This window comes from Patagioenas fasciata, chromosome 7 (genome assembly GCF_037038585.1).
Source record: "Patagioenas fasciata isolate bPatFas1 chromosome 7, bPatFas1.hap1, whole genome shotgun sequence".
NCBI lineage: Eukaryota > Metazoa > Chordata > Aves > Columbiformes > Columbidae > Patagioenas > Patagioenas fasciata.
In genome coordinates this window covers 37,866,428-37,887,691 of record NC_092526.1, presented here as the reverse complement: position 1 = coordinate 37,887,691, position 21,264 = coordinate 37,866,428, and the positions used below count along the sequence as shown (strand labels likewise).

At 38.9% G+C, this 21,264-nt stretch overlaps 1 protein-coding gene across 5 annotated transcripts in view; it reads left to right on the top strand.

The window, feature by feature from the left end:
• The window catches only part of PARD3B (par-3 family cell polarity regulator beta), a 364,942-nt gene that overhangs the window by 185,943 nt on the left and 157,735 nt on the right, over positions 1-21,264 (top strand). For 4 of the 5 annotated variants that reach the window (XR_011740105.1, XR_011740106.1, XR_011740107.1 and 1 more), the window contains exons 12-16: positions 71-241; positions 3,334-3,454; positions 8,619-8,718; positions 10,540-10,655; positions 20,040-20,084. Coding sequence is in view for 2 of the 5 variants with exons in the window: in XM_065840471.2 (XP_065696543.1) it covers positions 71-241; positions 3,334-3,454; positions 8,619-8,718; positions 10,540-10,655; positions 20,040-20,084 (553 nt within the window). In the remaining 3 variants the exon portion in view is untranslated. The remainder of the gene's footprint in view (positions 1-70; positions 242-3,333; positions 3,455-8,618; positions 8,719-10,539; positions 10,656-20,039; positions 20,085-21,264) is intronic. The other variant, XM_065840472.2, reaches the window with a different exon arrangement.

Sequence of the window (21,264 nt, the reverse complement as noted above, 5' to 3'; positions counted from 1 at the left end):
ATGTAATACCTCTAATAATTCTTGATTTCTTTTTAAAGACAAATCTTGTGGTTTTATTCTTTGCTTGTAGGATGGTCGTTTGCGAGTAAATGATCAGCTCGTTGCAGTAAATGGGGAGTCGCTCCTGGGCAAATCAAATCACGAGGCGATGGAAACACTGAGGCGCTCCATGTCCATGGAGGGCAACATTCGGGGGAGGATCCAGCTGGTCGTTCTGCGAAGGCTAGAGATACAGCCAGAGGTGAAGCAATACACGTATTTATTAGATATATGTCTTTCCAGTCCCAGTGTTTTTACATACAAGAGATTGTAACTAAAGTCTTGGTCACAGAGACCTGGCAGAATGAGTTCTTCCTGGAGCTGGGATTCACACAGTGTTAATGGTTGATATCTCCTGGTCTTGCTGTTCCCGTTTAGACCAGACTAAAAGTTGCATCTCGTTTTAATTTGACAAATATTAGAACAAAAGCAGATGTGGTCCCAAAAATTGTTACCTTAGGATCAAGGCATTCATGTGGTTTTGACTGTTTGCTATCTCTTCAAGGCAATAACCGGGCTACAGATTATTTGAATTCTTCTGCTTTTATTTGTTGTCACGATCTTGATGTCTTAGTGTGACTTGAATTTTACTTCACTCTTGTTTTTTCCATTTCATTAGTACTTGAGGATGGATTTCGGAGTGAATAAAAATAAAACTTGCTTAAGTACGGTAACAAAATAAGAGAAGAAAGACATTTTAACGGTTACGTTTTCTAGACCTCATATAGATTGATATTTGCCTAATCACCTCTCATTTTGAAAAGGGTTGGTTTTATGATATCTCTTGCCCCCTCTCATTTCTACATGCATGCACATACGCACACTCTTCATCTTTACACGGATAATATGTATGGATATATACTGGCTGCCCTTATTACTCACCCCAGTTTTAATTTTGACCCTTGAGTAAATATTTTAGTAGTTTTTCAACACCTGTACCATTCCTTAGAATAAAAATACACGTGGATCTGCAGTATAAAAGGTTGTAGTAAATCCCATTACAGAATTCCAGATGATTTCAAGCTTCTTATTTAATAAGCATTGCTGGAACATTTTAAAATGTTAAGAACAATCATGTTTGTGAACGTATTTCCATAAAATATCAGAGGGGGGGAGAGAAAGCTGATATCTTCTAGTATAATTAACTCTTCATATTTTCCTGATAATTTTCTATTTGATTTACTGCTGGCATTGATTGATTGAGAAATAGATTTAGAAGTATATTACCTTCCAAACACTTTGCTCTGACTTTGTAGGGAGGAGACTTTGCAAAAGCTTCACTGATGTCAGTTGTCCCAGGAACACAGGAAAAAAAGGTCTTAATTAGCAGTTCTGGAGTATGTTAGAGAACGACACATTTTTGCTTTCCTTTTCTATGTGACAGCATTAGGAAGAGCAATAAAGTATATGTTGAATTTATTGTATGCTCTAGTGACATTAGAATGATAGCTCACCTTCAAATAAACTCACTCCTGCAAGTTTTCTTCAATTAACAAAAGCCAAAATTTAAAACCAAAACAAAACCAACAACTTCTGATCAAACATCAGATTGACCTACTAAAAGTATGAGTCTGCTTTCTACGGCTAGATGTATTGTTTTGTATATTACCCAGATGTATGAAAGAGGTAAATAATCTTGACTCATACCCTATGAAGAATGCATAATGAGGTCTTGATTGAATCAAGTGCGTTTTAGACAGGAATTAATTTTTATAGGGTAGTCGTTAGGTTCGATTGTAATTCCATTTGAGTCTGGACACCATCGCAGAAATGGGTTGTTGCCCATTCCTTCCTCTCCCCAAACCAGCTTCCCCAGTGCTGCATCTCAGCCTGGGAGAAGGAGAATATGTTTCGAAATGCATTATTGTTTTTATTACTCAGGACACTAATGGAGGTCTGCCATGACAGCTATGTTTTATAAGCTGAATACTCTAATTAAGCTGGTTACTGATCAATTGTTGGGATATTGATTGTGTCATTTCTCAAAGAGCTGGGAAAGCAGATTTGTTGTTGCTGTTAATTTAAGGCTGGGTGCAAGTCTCCGGTGGAGCAGTAGTTGGGATGTTCCAAGGCTCAGTGTTTAGCAGTATCTGTGAGAAAGTGCTAAGTGCGACATACGGAATCTTAAATAAACTAAAGAATTCCCGGTAATGAGAAGAAATGTAATTGTCAGTGGCTGTGTGGTGCGTGTGTTTCTGTACAGAGGTTCAAAATAGCCTCTTGGAATGGATCACTCTACACTTAGAAAATATTTTTCACTTTTTTTGTTGTTGTTATTTTATTTTTATTATTATTAAACTTGAAAGGCAGGTTGCCAGGTGATGAAATACACTGTTCTTTCTTAGGCACTGGTTTGCAGGCAATCACTTGCCAATGCATTAAGCCTCTTGCATAATTTTACAAATAAATTATATGGGCTGGATACAGGCATTTCTTCTGTAGATGCGACTATGAAATTCAAGGAGTGGTATATTTAACATAACATTTGCTGGCATAACAAACACGTGCTTTAAAAATAGAAGCTAGTTGGAGGGCCCTTCAAAAAACAGATGTAAAATCATAGAAACTATAAAGGTTATTTTGAAGACTAGCCATAATATTCCCCTGTGTGGGTTTTCTATTTTCCTTGAATAACAAGCACAGAAGCATTTTTTCTGGATCTGTCCCAGTTTTAGAGACTGTGATTTATTTTTTTATTATTATTATAATTATGTTTTTTCCTGCATTTTTCTTTTGGGAAACTGCTCAGGAGAATAAATGAGGCGACACGGCACGTGCTGGGGGAGGAGAAATGTGTGCAAAGAGAAGCTGCCTGGAGGTGTGACAGGGTTTGTTTAGCTGCTAGCCACAAGACCTGCGCTGGGAGTTTGCTGTAACTCCTTCCTTGCAAAACCGCGCTAGCGTGTGATCAGCAGAACATATGCACCGAGTCGCTGAGCGAAGGGAACCAGCTGGCTGGCAGAAAAATACCATTGGCATGGCCCGTGTTCGTGTGTTGACAGTGTCACAAGCTGCCCTCCCAGATGGAGAATTTGAATGAAGCCAGTTGTAGGTCATAAAAAAAAAAACCAACAAGTCGTCTCTTTTGGGCATCATTCTCGATGATTGTTTTTGCTTGTTATTGTCTTTTGTTATTGTCTTATTTCATGGTCAGCAAAAACTCTCAGGTTTCTAATTTGAAAGGAAGAGATGCACAGTGAACACATTACATTGCACTGTATTTGTGCACTGTCTGTAGTGATGGTTGAACGTATAATTGTTTTGTTCCAATGTGTGGTTCTGTTTTTCCCTTAGGAACGCTCAGACCAGGGAGTCTTTCAAAAATCAGCCTTTGACGGGAGTCATAACTTGGCAGCTGCTTCCCGGCGCAATGACACTATTCCTCCGCAATTTGTAACTCAGGAGAGAATCAAAGGTAATCTCTAGATATCCTTCTTTGTACTGAAAGAAGGTGCTTTGTGGTTTTGTTTTCAAAATCCACAACCGCTAGAAAAGCAGTTAATTAGAGTAAGTGCGCACTGTGTTACTTTGAGGCTTGAAAATCCAGCAAGGGTGGGAGAGCTGACTCACAAGTTGTGAATTAGATTCCTGGCACAAATTCCAGTTTGAGTAACAGTTTCTAGCTCGCTGCCCCAACACGTAAGGTTGGATAAAAAACAAATGATGAGTGCAAAATATATGTTGTCAAAATGTTTATTTTCTATATATCTTTAATGAGCACAGTGATTTTTGCATTGGATTCTTAGATTATGTCCTAGATTATTTTAGACTAATTCATACAAAAGCATTATATTCATAAAGTATAGTTGCTTATTTTAGGCTTCAAGGTAAAATCTGTTGAAACGTTAGAAGTGTGCCCTTAATTTACAAATTGGAATCGTATTAATGAACTCAGTAAATGTAATTAGGTAGTCATGGACATTGGACAGAGAAAACATACGTGTGTGAGCATATGCAAGCAAATAAGAGCTTTTAAGACCACTTACTTTCCTGTTGTCTTTCATTTCTGATGGCAGACAGTAATATGTCCAATTTTCACCTGACTTAGCAAAGCACTACTTATTTGCAAAGTTTAAATATTTGGGATGGTCTTCACCCCATCCTTCTAACTGTGCTCTTATCCTTCAAGCCAAGCACATACGTAAATACCTTCCAGTATTTTCTTCGATGTAGTTGGATTATTCGGGGTTTTTCTCACTTCCCCAGACAACTGTGGAATCTGAGTGGCCAGCAAAAAGTGATTTCCTAGGCTGCTGTGCTGGCTGTGTGAGGTGTTTTTAACCAAAACCAAAGAGCTGATATCTGTAAAGCTCAGGAGAAACTCCCATATAATTTAGCGGTAAATCGTTTGTGTCGACTTCAATATTTAGACAGTGTGACTCCAGGCAAAGAATTAAATATAGACTCAAGCCTTGGAAATATTCAAATGCCAGATCCTTTTGTTTAGATCTACTTTATATTTTTCTTATATGGAATTTAGGCTGATTCTGTAGATACAGGAGAAAAGGGTCATCCTTGGAGCTGTAGAGTTAGTAATTCCCGAAGGATCAGAAAGCAAATTTCTTTTAACAATTCCTTCACAAACATGGAAGCAACTGCTCTGGAGACATTGAACATTCACACAGGTGAATGGCAACAGGTAACTTGTCACTTAAAGTTCAAAACATGTGGAAGAGCCGTACTTTCAGATAAGGTTTCCCAACTTGCCATTAAAGAAAGATGATAATAAGAAGACATTATAGCGAAAAGTGGTGGGATGGGGAGAGGGTGCTCTGAGTGCTGCTGCTGTCAGGGTTTGGCCTGGTTGAACCTTTCCAGCCATGTCCTGGTCAGAGTATCTTGGAATTGGAGTCAGTGAGCAACAGATGATGGAGATATTTCTAGCACTTACCAGAAGTGTCTTTGTATTGAGATTTCTGTTAGAGATTTCGTATGTCAAATGTCAGTGTTTTTAATGCAGAACTGCACAGGCCATTTTAGCAGCGAGCGGGGTGTCTGCAGGGAGGCTCCCATCCGAAATTGTCATGGTAAAAGACACTTTTGCTTGCAGTAGTCCTGCCCATTGTAGAAATATTTCTGTAATTTTGAAGTCATAGTGTTATTATTGAGCACATTCTGCTTTCCATACGGGCCTGTCACTTATTTCCAGGCACTGGTTCATCCAGTTGGGTTTTTTTAATGTCTCTTGTAAAGTTTTGTCCTCAGTCCTTCAAGGCATCTGTAAAGGCAAAATGCTCCACCTGTAGAGTCCTCATTTAACCTCCGTTAGGATCTTTAGATGACGTGTCTGTTGAGGAGTGTGATTTCGACACGGTGAACTTGTGACAGGCAGGAACAGTCCCTCGTTCAGTACACCTGATGGTGCACTATCCACATCTTGGATGTAGAAATCTGGATGGCACATTTTTGCTAAGAGATTTTTAACATAATACAGAATCTAATGTAAGAATTTAATGACAGGAGCTGTATTAAATGTCACTTTCTCAATTAATGTTTTCCAATAAGTTATTTCCAGTATCATTTACTGCTCTTACCAATAAAATTATTGTAAAAGCTCAGCAAAAATACACTGAAGCTTGGTGTGCTAATATTACTGTCTGTTTTAAGAGTCTTTTTTATTATACATGAGCAGGAGAGACTAATGTCTGGGGAAAAAGTGCTTATAGCCAAAACATTACATTTTGTCTTGCCTGTGGATATTTAAATAAAGGGGGAGGGGATGCTGATCCACTATTGCAGTGCTAGTGTTTGTTCTGTTTTTGCATGAATATTACTTGCTGCCTTCAGGTCCTCACTTCTTTTGCTGCCAAGCTGTTGCACAGATTCAGTGTTTTTTAGAACAACCTCTTTGAGAAATGATACTTCAGCGCCAGCAGCTTTACATTTCTGGTGTTGAAAGATTGCTGGAATGTGTTTCATTAGTGGTTCTTATATATTTCTTATAACCCTACGTTATGTATAGTTATAGGGGAAATGCTGTCATCTCTCTAGTTGAATCGGAGAATAATCATAAGCTCTACTACCACAGGCTGCTGAGTCTTCATGGGTGTGCAAGCGTCTCTGTTTTCATGCATGTGTGATAACGTCGAGATAGAGAATGAAGAAGTGAAATTTTAAGTTAATGTTTAAATTTTGCTTGTAAACATTACGTGTATCTTACAAACAGACTCAACTGTTTATTCTGCCAAACTGTTTAATATCTGTATTTTGTTTAGTGGCTTAGCTGTTCCTCTGATCACTTTGGATCTGTTAAGATCATTTCCTGAGGTCTTGACCAGCCAGTGACTGCCTCTTGCGTTAAATGCTCTCACTCTTTTGCTGCTGCTCTCATTTTACTGGGAGCTGTAGTCACTTGTGATTATTTCCGATTCACTCAGGAAGTCTGACTTTTTCTGGATGTACCTTTTGTGTACTACAAGAGAAACACGAGTGATGACCAAGCAGCCACCAAACAGCCTTTGTGAAATGACATACCAGTTACTGGGATTTGTAATTATATGGCTACATAACGTGTCCAGTCTCTCCAGCTATGGCAACCGGAGGCTGCTCAGAGGGTGAGGCGTAGTGTAGGGTGTGGTGTGATTTCTTCTTTTTTCTTTTAATAGAATTCTAAATTTTTCTTCCATCAGGCATCTGTTTCCTGCTTTGGGTAGCAAGTGGTTTAGAGATTTTGTAAATCAGAGGTTCTGTCTGTACTCTTGTGTCATTGACACCTCTCTAACTTCAGTCCATTTCTTGACTTGATTTTATTTTTTTTTTAAAAAGGTTCCCAAAAGATGCTCATGGCAAAGAGTTCAATTATTTAATTGTGCAGAAAAGAATACTGATTTTTGTTTGTTGCAGGTGTGCTACTTGATAGTTACACTATGTGCCTTCTGGTTCCTGTGTACGTGACAGTCAGTGAGAGCTTCTTTTACACTTTATGCATACGATTCATAGCCTCCTCTTGTGTCCCCTTTTATTGTTTCTAATTCTAAACCAAAGAATCCTAGTCTGTGTTCCTTGTAAAAAAGTTGCTACATGTGTCCAACTGCCCTTGCCACCGTTTCAATGTGTTTCTGAATTACATTACATCCTCTTTCAGACAGGAAGAATGAAACCTTGGATGTTCTTTAAGAACTAGGCACACCGTTAACTCTGAGTTCTAGATTGAGTGTTCAGGCTGTTCTTAAGGCTCCAAATGTCTGTTTCCTTTTGACTTCGTTAAAGATACATACAAATAATTCCAGTGCACTTCTGTTGTCTTCTGTTCCCTTTTTACTCCTCATCTTTTTCCTGTCCTTAAATTGCAAGCTGCAGGACCGTGATCATAATGCAAAAAGCCATTGTGCATGTGTAGGTAGCAAACCCGTTTTCTGCATCAGACTGGCAATCCATATGTAAGGTCTCATTAGAACTTTTCTCCTCATCTGCTCACCTTCAGTTTCTTCTGATGATATTCTCACTGTTCCTGAGATACAGGGTTTGAACTATTTCTTGTCTTTCTGACCTTTAGGAGCCAATAGGAGTTTTATAGGATTCTTGAGCTCATAGTGTAGTTTCATTGGGGTTATTTGTTTGTTTGTTTGCATTTAGGGAACTATCTCAGTGCTCTTATCTAATAAACATAATCTGTTGGTGTCTGGCTTGATCCCCTCCCTGTAAACGGTTTTTCTTTTGAGTTAGGTTAGTACTTTTCATGCAGGATTCTGCAAAAAGACTAGAGATGTTGAGTGCAACAGAATGAGTCACATGGAAGTATTGTATGTCAGTATTGTTAAATCACTTGTCTGCCCATTGAAACCCAAGAATTATTAAGTGTCCACATTTCCTCTTAAGTTTTGGAGGGGTGAAGACGTCCTACAATGAAAAATATAGGAACTTATTTTATAAGATTAGACCTTGAGATTAAGAGGTGAAATTACAAGATGATAATGAGCTGGCCTACGGCAGGCACAGCAGTCATATTAAATACTGCAGGTATGTAGGTGTTGTTGCTTAGCAAACCACTGAATGGTTTAATTGAGTAGTTCATGTTTTTCTTGATCCCAAGTAATTTTGTGGTGTGAGCTGAGTGCCTTTTGTAAGGTAAAAGAAGGGAAGTTTGAAAATGAAGACCATAATTCAGAAATGCGTCTTTCTTCTCTTGCCACGAGATGACAGAAAAACTACTTCTTCTGAACTCTTTGCTCAGAATGTGGTTTTCTCTTCTGCACAGGAAAGGTGGTAAATGCCCCCATCAAAGGGGATGAAAGCGTGAACCTAACAGTCAGTTAGGATGCAGCTATGTAGAAATGAAAATACACTCACATGGAGTAATTTGTGCCTTGCACTCAACTTCACTATAAGCCCAAAGTTTCTCTATATTTATCTTTAATTATGCATGTGCAAATCTGAAAATCAGCTCTTCAGGAAATCCCAAGGGGCATATTTTCTGCTTGGTGTGATTTTAATTCTAGTTTAGTTAGTTTAGGGATTTGAATAATTTGTGACTCACTTCAGGATCACTTGAGACCTTCCAGTCCAGTCATTGATCAGTGAACTGGTGTAATGTTCTTGTTTCTGCAGCTTATTTAACCCCTTTGTAAATTTTATTTCAGAGTTGCCAGTGTCTGATGGTGGCAACGGTGAGAATGAGACCCCTCCACCTCTCCCACCACATCCCAGTGAGGATCTGCTGAATGAGGATTATAATAATAGGTTAGACTTCAGCTTTTCTTAATAGTTACAGTCCCGATCGTTTCTGAGTGGTCCCGATAGTAGTTCCAGTTGATTTTAAAATCACTTCTATTTTGTAAAAATTTGTACCACTCTTTTTGCAATCACCTGAACAACCTTGCAATATAAGCTGGGAATTATATTTTAGCGTATTAGTACGTTGTTTATTTCAGTTGTTCATGAGCTACACTATCCCTCCTATCCATAATTTATGGGCCGTGATACCCAGCATGTGTTCAGTAAACCAAAAAGAACCCCAAAACCTAATCTCACTCTAAAACAACAAAAAAGTAGATTTAGGCCTGTACCAGTAGGTGCATGTGACATGGTGCATGTGGCATGGTATACAGATGAAAGTCTACATAGACTAAAGGAACTCTGCATTAAATTCTCAACTGCAGTTGTTTGCTAGAATCCATTCCTAAGTTTTCAACAAGTTGGGTGCAAAAAAATTCTCTTAAAGAATAACAAAGAGACACAGATGATTTCAGATGCATTGCAGTGAGGTGTTTTGACTCCTCACAGAGGAAAGTTACTTGAAGTTTCACTCAGGTGGAATTTTGAAGTATTTAGATATTTGCCTAATTTGAAGTAAAATAATTTAAAAAATCACAGAATCCCAGAATGTCAGGGGTTGGAAGGGACCTCAAAAGCTCATCCAGTGCAATCCCCCCACCGGAGCAGGAGCACCCAGATGAGGTTACACAGGAAGGTGTCCAGGCGGGTTTGAATGTCTGCAGAGAAGGAGACTCCACAACCTCCCTGGGCAGCCTGGGCCAGGCTCTGCCACCCTCACCAGGAACAAGTTTCTTCTCAAATTTAAGTGGAACCTGTTATGTTCCAGTTTAAACCCATTGCCCCTTGTTCTGTCATTGGTTGTCACCAAGAAGAGCCTGGCTCCATCCTCCTGACACTCCCCCTTTATATATCTGTAAACATTAATGAGGTCACCCCTCAGTCTCCTCTTCTCCAGCTCCAGAGCCCCAGCTCCCTCAGCCTTTCCTCACACGGGAGATGCTCCACTCCCTTCAGCATCTTGGTGGCTGCACTGGACTCTCTCCAGCAGTTCCCTGTCCTTCTGGAACTGAGGGGCCACAACTGGACACAATATTCCAGGTGTGGTCTCACCAGGCAGAGTAGAGGGGCAGGAGAACCTCTCTGACCTACTAACCACCCCCCTTCTAACCCACCCCAGGTACCATTGGCCTTCCTGGCCACAAGGGCCCAGTGCTGGCTCATGCTCACCCTGCTGTCCCCAGGACCCCCAGGTCCCTTTCCCCTACACTGCTCTCTAATAGGTCATTCCGCAAAACAAGACAAACAAACAAAAAAACAACCAAACCACAATACCGTGGCATTCTCCAGGGTGTTATGGCACCCTCCATGAGACCTACAGGCTCCAGCCTCTGCAGAGATATGGTTCAAGGCTCTAAAATAACTTTATATTATTAGATGAAGTTGAATTGAGCCAGGTACATTGGCAGCATTTTTCCAGCTTTCAGTGGTTAAATAGAAGTAGCGTGATGCAAAAAAAATATTAGCAGGTACTAGTATATTCCTCCTGCTAAATAAAGTATGGGTTGTTTAAAAGCAATTATTACTAAGCATCTGTGATGAAAAACAAACGACTGGAAGTGTTAAGTCTCACAAATGAAAGTTGAGGATCAATAACTGATTTTAAAATGCATGGCTGCAAGCAAGTGGAGGAAGAAACACATGTATATTGTGCATGCTTTAATTAGTTCACTGGTGTTTTGAACGGATGCCTAAATATTTTACGTGTTGTGTTTTTTTTCCCTGCAGCCCTGTCATAAATTCAGCAGTGTATTTAGCAGATCAGCACATCAACTTCAGATCTTTGACACCAGCCAAGCAATCTGAATCAATTAATCTGAAAGCCTCCAAAAGCATGGATCTGGGTAAGAAGGGCTGGGTTGGCATGTGGGTCAGCTTTTTAACCCATCTTCACCATCCCTGGTTCTTGCTTTTGTTTCTTAAAACACAACCATCAGGCAGTAAGTTCTGCAGAGGAGCCACAGTGATGGGGACAGTGCTCTGCCTCCTGTAGCATCTAATTGCAAGTACCCCTTTTATTGAAGCTGAAGAAAGGTTTTTTGGTTTTTTTTCTTAAAGGCCATTCTATCCACTGTATTGAAATCTTATCTCAGGAGAAGAGGGTGCTTTTGTTAAAATGAGCAGAAAGAATTGCTGTACAGGTTTTATATATCTAAAGAATACAGCCAAACGGCCATAGCAAAAGTCATTTTCCTATAGAATATAAATGATTGGCAAAGTACACCGGGCAAAAGCTAACTTTCCTATGGCAAGATGTGTATTTTTTTGTTGACAATGACAAACACAGGCAACCAGAGTATAGTGGGTCTTTATAAATGCTCAAAAAGTGGTAAGGTTCTGGTCCTCCACCCAACAACGCTGTGCAGAAAATCTTGCAGGGTGGGTGAAGCAGAAAGTAAATAGTTCTGTCAGTGCTGGGGAAGCATCTGCGGGTGGATGATTGAAGAGTTATTGCAGTTATATATATGTATATATATATGTATGTAGATATAGATATAGATATAGATATATAACTGAGTCATATTTAATGAGAGTTCAAGGAAACTTCACAAAGTTCTTAAGCCTCAAAGAAAACCAAATGAGCTTTTCTTTTTTATTTTAATTCTTCTTTGCCGCACGCGTTCTTTATCTGTCATTTTCAAATTCAAGTGTTGATGGAGTAATTTTGAGAGCTACCATTAGGACGCCTTTAGTCATAGATTTGTGCATTGGATCAGACTTTGTACACCGTTAACAGAAAACGAGTATTTTCGTATATAGTTTCAAGGTCATTTTTTAGTGATGCTGACTTTTTTTAATTTTTTCCTGAAATGCTGTAGATTGATCTTAGTTTTTGTATTGTTGATTTTTATTGTCGTCTTAATATTTTAATGTAACATAAAATGATAATGAACAGAATTGGGGTCTAGGAGGAGAGCTCTGAGGCCTTATAAAACATGACTTAGGTGCAGTTTCTTTCCTTTTAAAACCAAGTTATCTAATGCCTAATTGTAAGAATACAAGGGCATGGGTTAGATAATGGCATCACCATCAGAAGGATCATCAAAGGGAAATAACAAAATGTTCAACATGAGAAACCCAAGAATCCAAGAATTCTTGGTAGGGATTGTGAACCTTACAAGAAAATAGTAAGCTCATTAAGTTAGGGAGCTAATTAAATTGTGTAGTGAGGGTCTTTCTGGCTTTGATGAGGGTTGATGTACCCACAAGAAGCAAATCTGTTAAGTAAAGACTAGCCTATAATGACATAGATTCACAATGGAAACCCGTTTAACACTGAATGCTATGGGGAAATAAGGATGTGTGATCAAAAAGCGTTTGGCCATGCTAACGCTTTGCATCAATTTGTCATTGTCACTTTGCAGATCAAATCTTGCAATGAAAGCCTCTTGGCGCATGCAGCACAAGCTGTAGGTTATTTGCCAGAGGGGTAGGAGTGGTTTAGTTTCTAGAGTCTTGGTGTGTTTCTGTCTTGTTGTTAGGACAGTACCTGGGTGTTTAGGCAGGGATTTCTGCTGTCCTGCAAGTGCCATGAGTCCTCGGAACCGACACAGATTATAAATGCTAAATTAATGAATAGCGTGAGTCTGAAGAGAGCATTGTCTGGAGTTGGTGTATTTGAAGAACTCAAGTTATTTGCACATGAGTTAGTTTTTGCTTTAATCTGCTTTAAGGAAATAAAATAAAAATCGGTGACATGTGTGAGTTACTGAGTTGCGTAGAAATTAAGAAATAAAATACAAAAAAGCAAGTGTAGTGGTACTGTGATAACTTCTTTGGTTTTAGAGGCACGGGCAGAATCTTGCCTTCTACGTACAGGTGTCCTCTGCAAAGCATGTGGAAGCAGGGAGACTGTTTTGCTGCTTTAGCATCCATCATTTACAAAGTGGTTGAAGGCTTCTCAAAACTTACAGCTTTATTCAGAGTAACAGAGTACAGGTTAGTTCCACATCAGCTCTAAGTCCCCACGTTCTTCCTGCTGCTGTGTTGAGATAACGGCAGCACTTTCTGGATCTCTGGCAGAGTTCATAGCCTGTGTCTTATGGTAAATCTTTTCTTTGCCATGTCTACTTCTCTTTTGAACCGGTAGTGCCTAAAGAGCACAGTCACCCCTTTCTTTCTGCTAATCCTGGCACCTGACACATCCCCTCATTCGCATAGTTTTGGTGTGTTTTAGAGATGAATATGTTTGCAAAGAGAAGATTCTTCTTGTACCGTGATTTCAAGAATTTGTGTAGGGCCAACCTAAGTCTGACGTAGAGTGCAGGCCTGTGCTGGCTAAAGCGGGACTGCGTGCCAACTTTGGGCTTGTGCTCACAGCTAAGTGTTAAAAATAAGCAAAACAAATTCAGAAATGCTAGAAATTAAATGTTGTGTTGTCCTTCTGACTTAACTGGTACACTTTTTTGAGACCTAAATGAAGAAGAAATCAGTGCCTTCTATGCAAGTCATAGGAAGGATGATTTTCCTTTTCCTTTAACAACCTTCTGTACACTCACATTTTTCCCTACTTTACCACAGCTGTCTAGAGAAGAATTTCTATGTAGTGATTCATTAGAATCCATTTTCAGTAGTGTTTTTTATTTCTTTTAACTGTATTAAAAAGGTAATTTTTATGGAGAAGAAATGGCTATATGATTTTTTTTTTCACGTTGTATTGGAAGTTGAAAATCTGCGTGCTCTAAGAAAAAGGAAGGAAATAATGCTTATTATTATTTATCTCCAATACCCTTATTTTCCATAAATCTTTATGCACAGGAGTGACTTAGTCTATGCATAAATGTACCATAAAAACTACAACCGTGGGAATTGTATTCAAACACGTGGAAGTATGGCTTGTCTTAACCTGAAGCAACATGAATTTGAATCATATGTATATATAGCAATTTTGTTATGTATCAATTCAGACGAAGTACTGTGTAGATTTATATTTGAGGATGCTGGTGTAATAATCGATGACCGCTATCCCAAAATACTGGTCAGCTCACCTTTCCCCATAAAAAGCAAAAACAAATAGATTTTAACTGATTTAAGTCTAGAGTGTGAAACAAATTGAAATGTCTGTACTTGATTTTAAATATGAGTGAAATCTTATTATACTCAGAGTCCCTTAACTTCGGGGCACATTTATTAAAGGTATCAGCCAACTTACGTATTTAGGAATAATTAGCAAGTGAATGCATAAGGTGTAAGGTATGGAATATTCTGCAAGGAATGCAATATTTAATGAAATGCAAATTTCTTTGCTAGTGAAAAGATGTATTTGATTACAGTTCATACTTTTAAAACACCTTGAAACAAAGACAAACCAGTGTTTCACACCAGAAGGATTTGTAAAATGCAATCAAGATGCTGTGAGCTGTTTTCTGCTTTTGTGGTTTGCTCTGAACCAGATTATTCTGGTTCCAAGTGTAATTTTGGATATGGAAATAGATATCGCAAAACGTAACCAAATGAGGACCAGGCAGAGCTAATGGGGATTACTCTTCAATCTAAACAATGTTTTGGTTCAGATACAATTAAAAGAATACATTTCAGGAGGTCACTAGTGAGAGTTACGGTATTAGTGGGACAAAGAGTGGTTTGGTATTTTAAAATCATTATTTTGTTACCCTTGTTATATGTATGGAATACATTTGTCCAGTTGCCTTGGGTGGAAACCAACTTCAGAATTGCATTTAGGAGCCAGTTAAGTTCATTAGTACACTAATGAGGAAATGGAGAAGGAATCCTATCAGACTTTGCAATGTTTTTGAATTTAACTAATTTAACAAATCACCTCTTGAAGAGAATGACTTTTCAAACCCAAAAATGTCACGGGTTTAGGAAAAACTGTGTCACTTATGGCTGTGATTGTCCTTGGGCTCAAGGGCCAGGAATAACGTTTTAGTTCTCTCAGATAAGGTGTGTTTTCTGCAGGATAGATTTTTAGAAATGACCACAATGTTGTTTTCTTAGTTTAAATGACTTTCAGATTTCAGTTTGTAACATCTGTAAGTAGGGAATGAAACAAAATGATTTTTTAAGTGATAGGGCCACTGCGAGTTGAATTGCAATGAGACTGAGTTCAGATTATTCTGTATAAAAAGAAAGGCCAATTCCATTGCTCAGTTTCACAATCTGCGTTGGTGCCGTTGAGGAGAAGGTGGACTGTGGCATAAAGGCAGAAGTGGGCAGGAGAACCTATCAACTTTTTGGGCCCATTTTGTCAAATTCTCCTCAGATTCGAGGAAAGGCAACACATGCTTGAGGTGGGATCTTCTTACCCTGCTTTAGTGTACGTTCGAAATCAGTTGATCTGTGAATGCACTTAGATTATTAAAGTGTTAGGGGGAGAAAATAGCAATTAAGTTAATGTATAGCTACTATGAGAAAGAAAGTACTGATCATAATGAAGTAACTTTTAAGAACACTTTGTCTTAGATCTGTTCCCTATCAAGCAGCGGATGACAGATGAGATGAGGAACTTGTGGTTTAACCCAAGAAGTGTTAATGACGTGCGGGAGATGTGTGGCGGGGGCTTGGATCAGTTTTAGCCTGGTACAGTCACTTTGGAATAGAGGTGAGAGAGGATTAGAGAAGACAACAGAAGTGTAAGAAAAGCCGCGATGGCCTCAATTAGCAGCGTAACCCTCAGGAATGAGTAGTTGTTTGCCACTCGAAGAAAGTGAAGAAATTTATATCTTGCTGGCTGGGAAAATGTAAAACAATGTTATTTTCTACGAGGAGAAAAGCTTCCATTTAAAGGTAAATGTGTCCACTGTCCAGCATCAGCTGTACTGCTGGTTCTTCAGCAAGAAGTAGCAGAACAGTGGCTGCCAGCTGAGGCATTTTCATTCTCAAGTGCTGACACACAAGGTATAGCCCTTGGGGACCTTCTCTGAATTCAACTGCATTGAAATATTAAATCAGTTCTAACAAAATTGTTCTGAAAAATCTAATCAGAGAAAACGCTTTTACAGGCGAGAAAAAGAATCCAGAATCTTGGTTTGGATGTGATTTATTCCTGTCTTTGAATGTGCTGAACAAGGCATCCCAAGCGTTGTGTTAGATGCCATTTTGGAAAAGGTTTATGGTTTTTACCGCATCAGGATAATTTATCCTTAGCTCTTGTGTAAGCTTTTTGGGAGTCTTGCTACCTTTCAGCTATGAAGTGAACAGGAATCTCTTCAGGACTCATAATCCTTCAAGAGTGAGCCGCTCGTGGATAACCAGGTGACCCCAGCACAACCCTTATGGGAAGTTTCGCTGTCACTAGAAGGGGGAAGAGGGAGAATTACTAAAGGGAAATATTTTCAGACAGTGCAATTCTACCCTTCCCAATCCACACATTTTATTGCTCCTGTGGATTTTAGTCTAAAAGCCTTTGGTCTTTGCATGCGGTACCACTGGGTAAACCCAGAGCAGCAGCAGCGTTTTCTAAGTGGTGGTTGGGAGCCAACATTTGACACCATTTCTCTGAGTGATTTGTGCTGCTCCTAGATGGGGAGACGCTTCACCAGGAAAATAAAAGTGGCAGGAGAATTATGTCATTGACACTATCACTGACTAAAATTAATTGATGATGCAGAGCCTTCATAATGATGAAAGGAAAAGGATGCAGTTCATCACAAAAAACAGGAACTGATTTGTAGCTTTGCTTTATTTTCAGGTGTTTATACCATAGAAACCAATGGATCCCAAAAAGCATCTTTTGTGTGTATGGTTTGGGAATACAGCCTTCGTTAATTAACGCATAATAAAAAATTTATATCGGACTTCCCATAGACTAATAAAGATATCAGGAAATTTATTTTCTAGGAAATTCTTTGATGTTTCAGTCTCTCTTCTTATTATTTCTCATTAATTGTAATTTTACCCCTTGTTTGCTTCCTTTCCGAGCGCAGAACTGCAACTGGTCTTCAAAGGTATGTGTCAGTTTGTCCAGCAGAACGCAACTTGCACGCGTTTACAAGATGTTAAGTAGCTTTTAGTCAATGTGCAAAACAGATCCTTCACCCTGGATCTTCTGAATAGTAGGGGGAAAAAATAACATAATGGCAGAGCAATTGCACTGAGTAAAAGGAGGGAAATTGGCTATCGCAATTGGCAGCAGCATTGATTTGTGTTTCTCGGCACCGCGGCTCGGCTATAGTTTGACCTTTAAGTAAAGCTGGACTGTGTTTTGACACAAATGTTGAGGCAGTACGGAAGGCTTGTTTTGTGCTAAACCATTGAAAATCACACAATTCAAATGAAATGGCTACACTGGGTATCCTGAGGAGGGCACAGAAGTGGGAACCAAAAAAGTTACGTGCAAGGACGTGGATGCATCGTTGGAGGCTTTTACTGTTGTGGAACAATACTACTTATTTTCTTGAAGCAAAAGAGTACTCAAAATATTACTATAGGAAATCCTAATATATCTGATTATTCATGGCGTAGAGATTTGGGGTTATGTGCAATTCATTGTGCTTGTTATCAGTTATTTGCTATCAGCTGGAAGGATTTTTTATTGTAGTAATACTTCATCTTCCACAATCTGTGGACTTGCTAGTCCCCCAAATGTCCATGCTTTGATTAAATAGCTCTAGAACTTCTGTCACTTTGGTTTCAACAACGAGTTTGAGCACTGACAACGAATACCTGCCGGGCTTCTGTGGTGAAAACGCGATTCCTAAATTATAGATGGTACTTTAAAAGAGCTGCTAGTGTGTTTTATGCTGATAAACATTAATAACTTCATGAACTAACAACCCCTGGAGTTCCAGGGACTTTTCAAAATGTGAAGTGTTTGATTGACTTACAAGTTAAGGTGAAGCTTCTTTTTTGTCAATGTATTTTACTCCCTTGCATTGATCCTTCTCAGATGTATGTTTGAGTTGTGTGTTTATAGGCCCCAAATTTAGGTGGTTTCATTTTTTTGAAGTGTTTTGCATTAACAATTCTAGCTCAAGAATACAGGGTATTTCTAGTGTCCTCAGAAAAATAGCTACGCTTGAAATGTTGTTATAAATGTTGTGCTGATATATTCCAGTCTGGCACTGCACATTCTCAAGTGGGATCCTCTTGAGCTGATTTTTTTTCGTAGTTAGTTGCAATGCAATTACTTTTTGATGTTGCGATGTAAAAATCATATAGAATTTATTTTTCCTCGAGTTTCAAGAGTAGGCCGTATTTTTTCGCTGTGTAAAATCTTCCAGGTGCCTTCCTGCAAAGATAGGTTAACACTGGTAGAAAATAAATTTCCGCTTAGGCCTTGTTTTTTGCAAAAGACGAGGAAGATAGCCAGAGAAATCCTATTTTTGTCATAACGGAAGGATTGCATGAGTTTTTAACACCTTGCAGATTGGTGTTTGCGAATGCTGTTGTGGAGAGCAGGACATCTTACATACTTCCTAAATGAAACCTTCAATTACAAAGCTTCCAGCTTTGGCCTGCAAAATATTCATGTCCTGTTGGCCTTTTCTTTCTTTTCTGTCATCTTTTCCTTGGAAACAAAGGCAGGAATGGGATTATTTTCCAGTGGCCTCGTCTGTGCCATTCCTGTTCAGTCTAATGAAACATGGCCAGCCTGGAAGTCACTGCCTTTGCATAATATCCCATGAAATGAACATTACCCCATGAAGGGATACATGCAGTTTGCTCAGACTTCAATATAAAACTTTAATTTTTGCATTTTCCATTATTTTGTGTGCGCGCGCTTAAACTCATAACGCTAACCTTGTATTCTGATAAATGATTTTTCATTTTCTAATCATTTGTTCTTCATTTTTCCCTCCAGTATTAAAATCTAATTTTTGTGTGTGAAGCCAGTCTGTAAAGTATGATTAAGTTAAATGGATTTAGCTCTTTTAATAATGTAAAACTTAGTTGCAGGCAAACTGAGTCATAAGCATTGTTTTAAAAAATGCTGTGAACCTTAGTATCTGGGGTTTTTTAAGCTCCTATGTACTGTAACATAACCTACTCTACGTATTAATAATTATCATACATTATAGTGGTTGCCATTAGTGACTGCTATAATTGAGGCTGCAAATGAGTTTCGCATTATAATCCCTTGTTTTCACACAATCATAACTTGTCAAAACACTAGCGTTTTGGATTAAAGTTTTCCATGGTTGTTCTGCTTAGAACCAAATTTGAGGGGAGGAGGGAGGAAAAGAAGTTTAAACCATCTTTATAGCAAATTCCTACCTGGTTATTGTGTGTTAGAGGATCAAACCGCGTAGTAAGGAGGTAGATAGTTGTTGTTTCCAGGGACTAGAAAAGCCTAGAAGAAAGCTTAAAGGACAGGCATATTCTGTTTTGCAGTATCCGCTTGTGTAAGTTCCCATTTATAGTATTTTGGGTACGACGTGACAATTTATTTTATCATATGAAGAGATCAGGTTTTAAGGCAGAATATAAGGCAGTGCTCGGGCAGGCAGAGTTGAAGGATAAGCTTTCAACCCTAACATTCATTTCCTGTACTTGTTTTATCATCCCTAACATGACATTAACAACATTTCTTTGCATAGGCTTCATTTTAAGAAATGGTGATTGGTTCTTCCCCTCAGCCCTCTGGGAGAGTGTTTTAATTAGTTTCTTGAGATATATGATAATAAACTGAAGTACAGTTGCTGAATAAAAAGTACAATTTTTGTTACATTTAGAATTTGCTCCTCCACTAGTCTGTCTGCAAACTGTTGCTACTGTAAACATTTTTCTTTGTAAGATGTCGTGAAATACTATGCAGGTTTTTACAGGTAAAATAAAATAAATCGTAACATAGGAAAAACCATAAAGATCAGGTTTTGGGAGCCCTCATTGTCTGCAGAGGATCCTGTGAGTCAACAAGATGTCTTGCAGATGGGAAACTTTCCACATCTGGATTCTTTTTACCCGTTGAGCTCTTTGATCTGAAAACGTTACAACTCTCCTATGCCCCGTGATTTGTCTGGCAAGATGAGTTATTTACAAATGCAATTGCTCTTCTGACAACTCAGTTTCGAGCGTGTAAGTGCCGAGGTCCTGATCTGTAACCCACGAGGACGGCAGGTAGTCCTTTTATTGGTTTCACTGGGCTTTGATTCAGATATGTGGGCTTTGAAGCACCCCAGGTGCATTAGCTAAAAAAAGGCTCTTTACAAACAATTATAATTTAAAGATTTAGGATGCTGTGTGTCTGAAATAATTTGACAGGATTTCAAAGGCTTGTTAATTTAAATACGTTTCTGATCTCTGTGTCTTTTCTTTTATTCCTCCAGTGGCAGATGAAAGCAAAGTTGGTTTGTTGGCCGGACACAAATCGGGTAAGCTGTTCGCCTGTTTTGGAGGACAAATCAGCAACTTGAAAGTACTATGGGCAGTTAATGAAATGAGCTTACAGAAACCGTGGTGGCTAAAAGAGTTGCAGATGAAGCCATTACTGTGTATGCACTGGCTCCAGGTTGTACAGTGAGGAATTGGGGGTTGTTCTTTGGGCAGTGGATGCAGCTGAGACGTTTGCAGGAAGAGCTGGAACTTTTTGGTGCAGGTGTTGTGAGCTGAAGATGCCCTTTCAAATAAGGGCAAGTGCGCTGAGTCTTGTGGAGTGTGACGACTTAATACACATTTTGGAAAATATAAATATTTCTTGCTTTTTCTCTTTACTCTGACTTCCACTTCCATTACCAGGAATATTGAAGATAACACTGAAAAAATGCTACAGTTAAAAGTCAAAGCCTTTCCTTTCATTGTGCTTGTGCAGAAGAAATAATGCATTTTTTCTTAAACTTTTCAGGCCATAGTAAGAAAAACATTTAGTCCATATTGCTGTTGTTACTATACCTGGTTACTAAATGAGTTCCACAAACCACAACGCAGTGCTGTGTGACTTGCAGTTCTTGTATTGTAAGAACTTCCAAGCAAATGTCACCTAAGATTGCGATTTTTCACAAGTCACGGAGGAGCTGACATAAGAAACCTTCAACTTTCTAGAAAACTCCAGTTATTCAGCAGCCTCTTCTGATGTTGGAAAACACTGAAGTTTGAGGCTGCCACTTTGCACGGTGCCTTTTTCCACTCCTTTGACAGAACTAAAAAGCTGAATTCATGTAAAGGAAGGTCAGCTCTGAGATTCCTGCTTGTTTATGGTATTCCTTCTCCGTGCAGCTGGGTGTCCTTCAGTTCTCTGCTGTGGATTTTCCTTATCTGAAGACCCTTTCCTGAACTTAGGAGACAAATTCTTCTTAAATTTTTCTGGCATCTTTCCTAAGTCTGTGAACGTCTTGATTTCTCTTTCTGGATCAGGGGGTAGTTCATATGTCTTGTAATGTTATCACTCCTGGGGAGAAGAAATCCTTTCAACGTTTTGTTTTGGGAATGTGAAAGCTTCAAAGAAATGATCTTGTCAGCTTGAAGAAGCGAGGAGTGTTGCCCTTGAGATTTTGCCTGTGCAGAAAAATTACTACAAACATTGCAACATCATGCAATTTTCCAGAGATCAGTGGA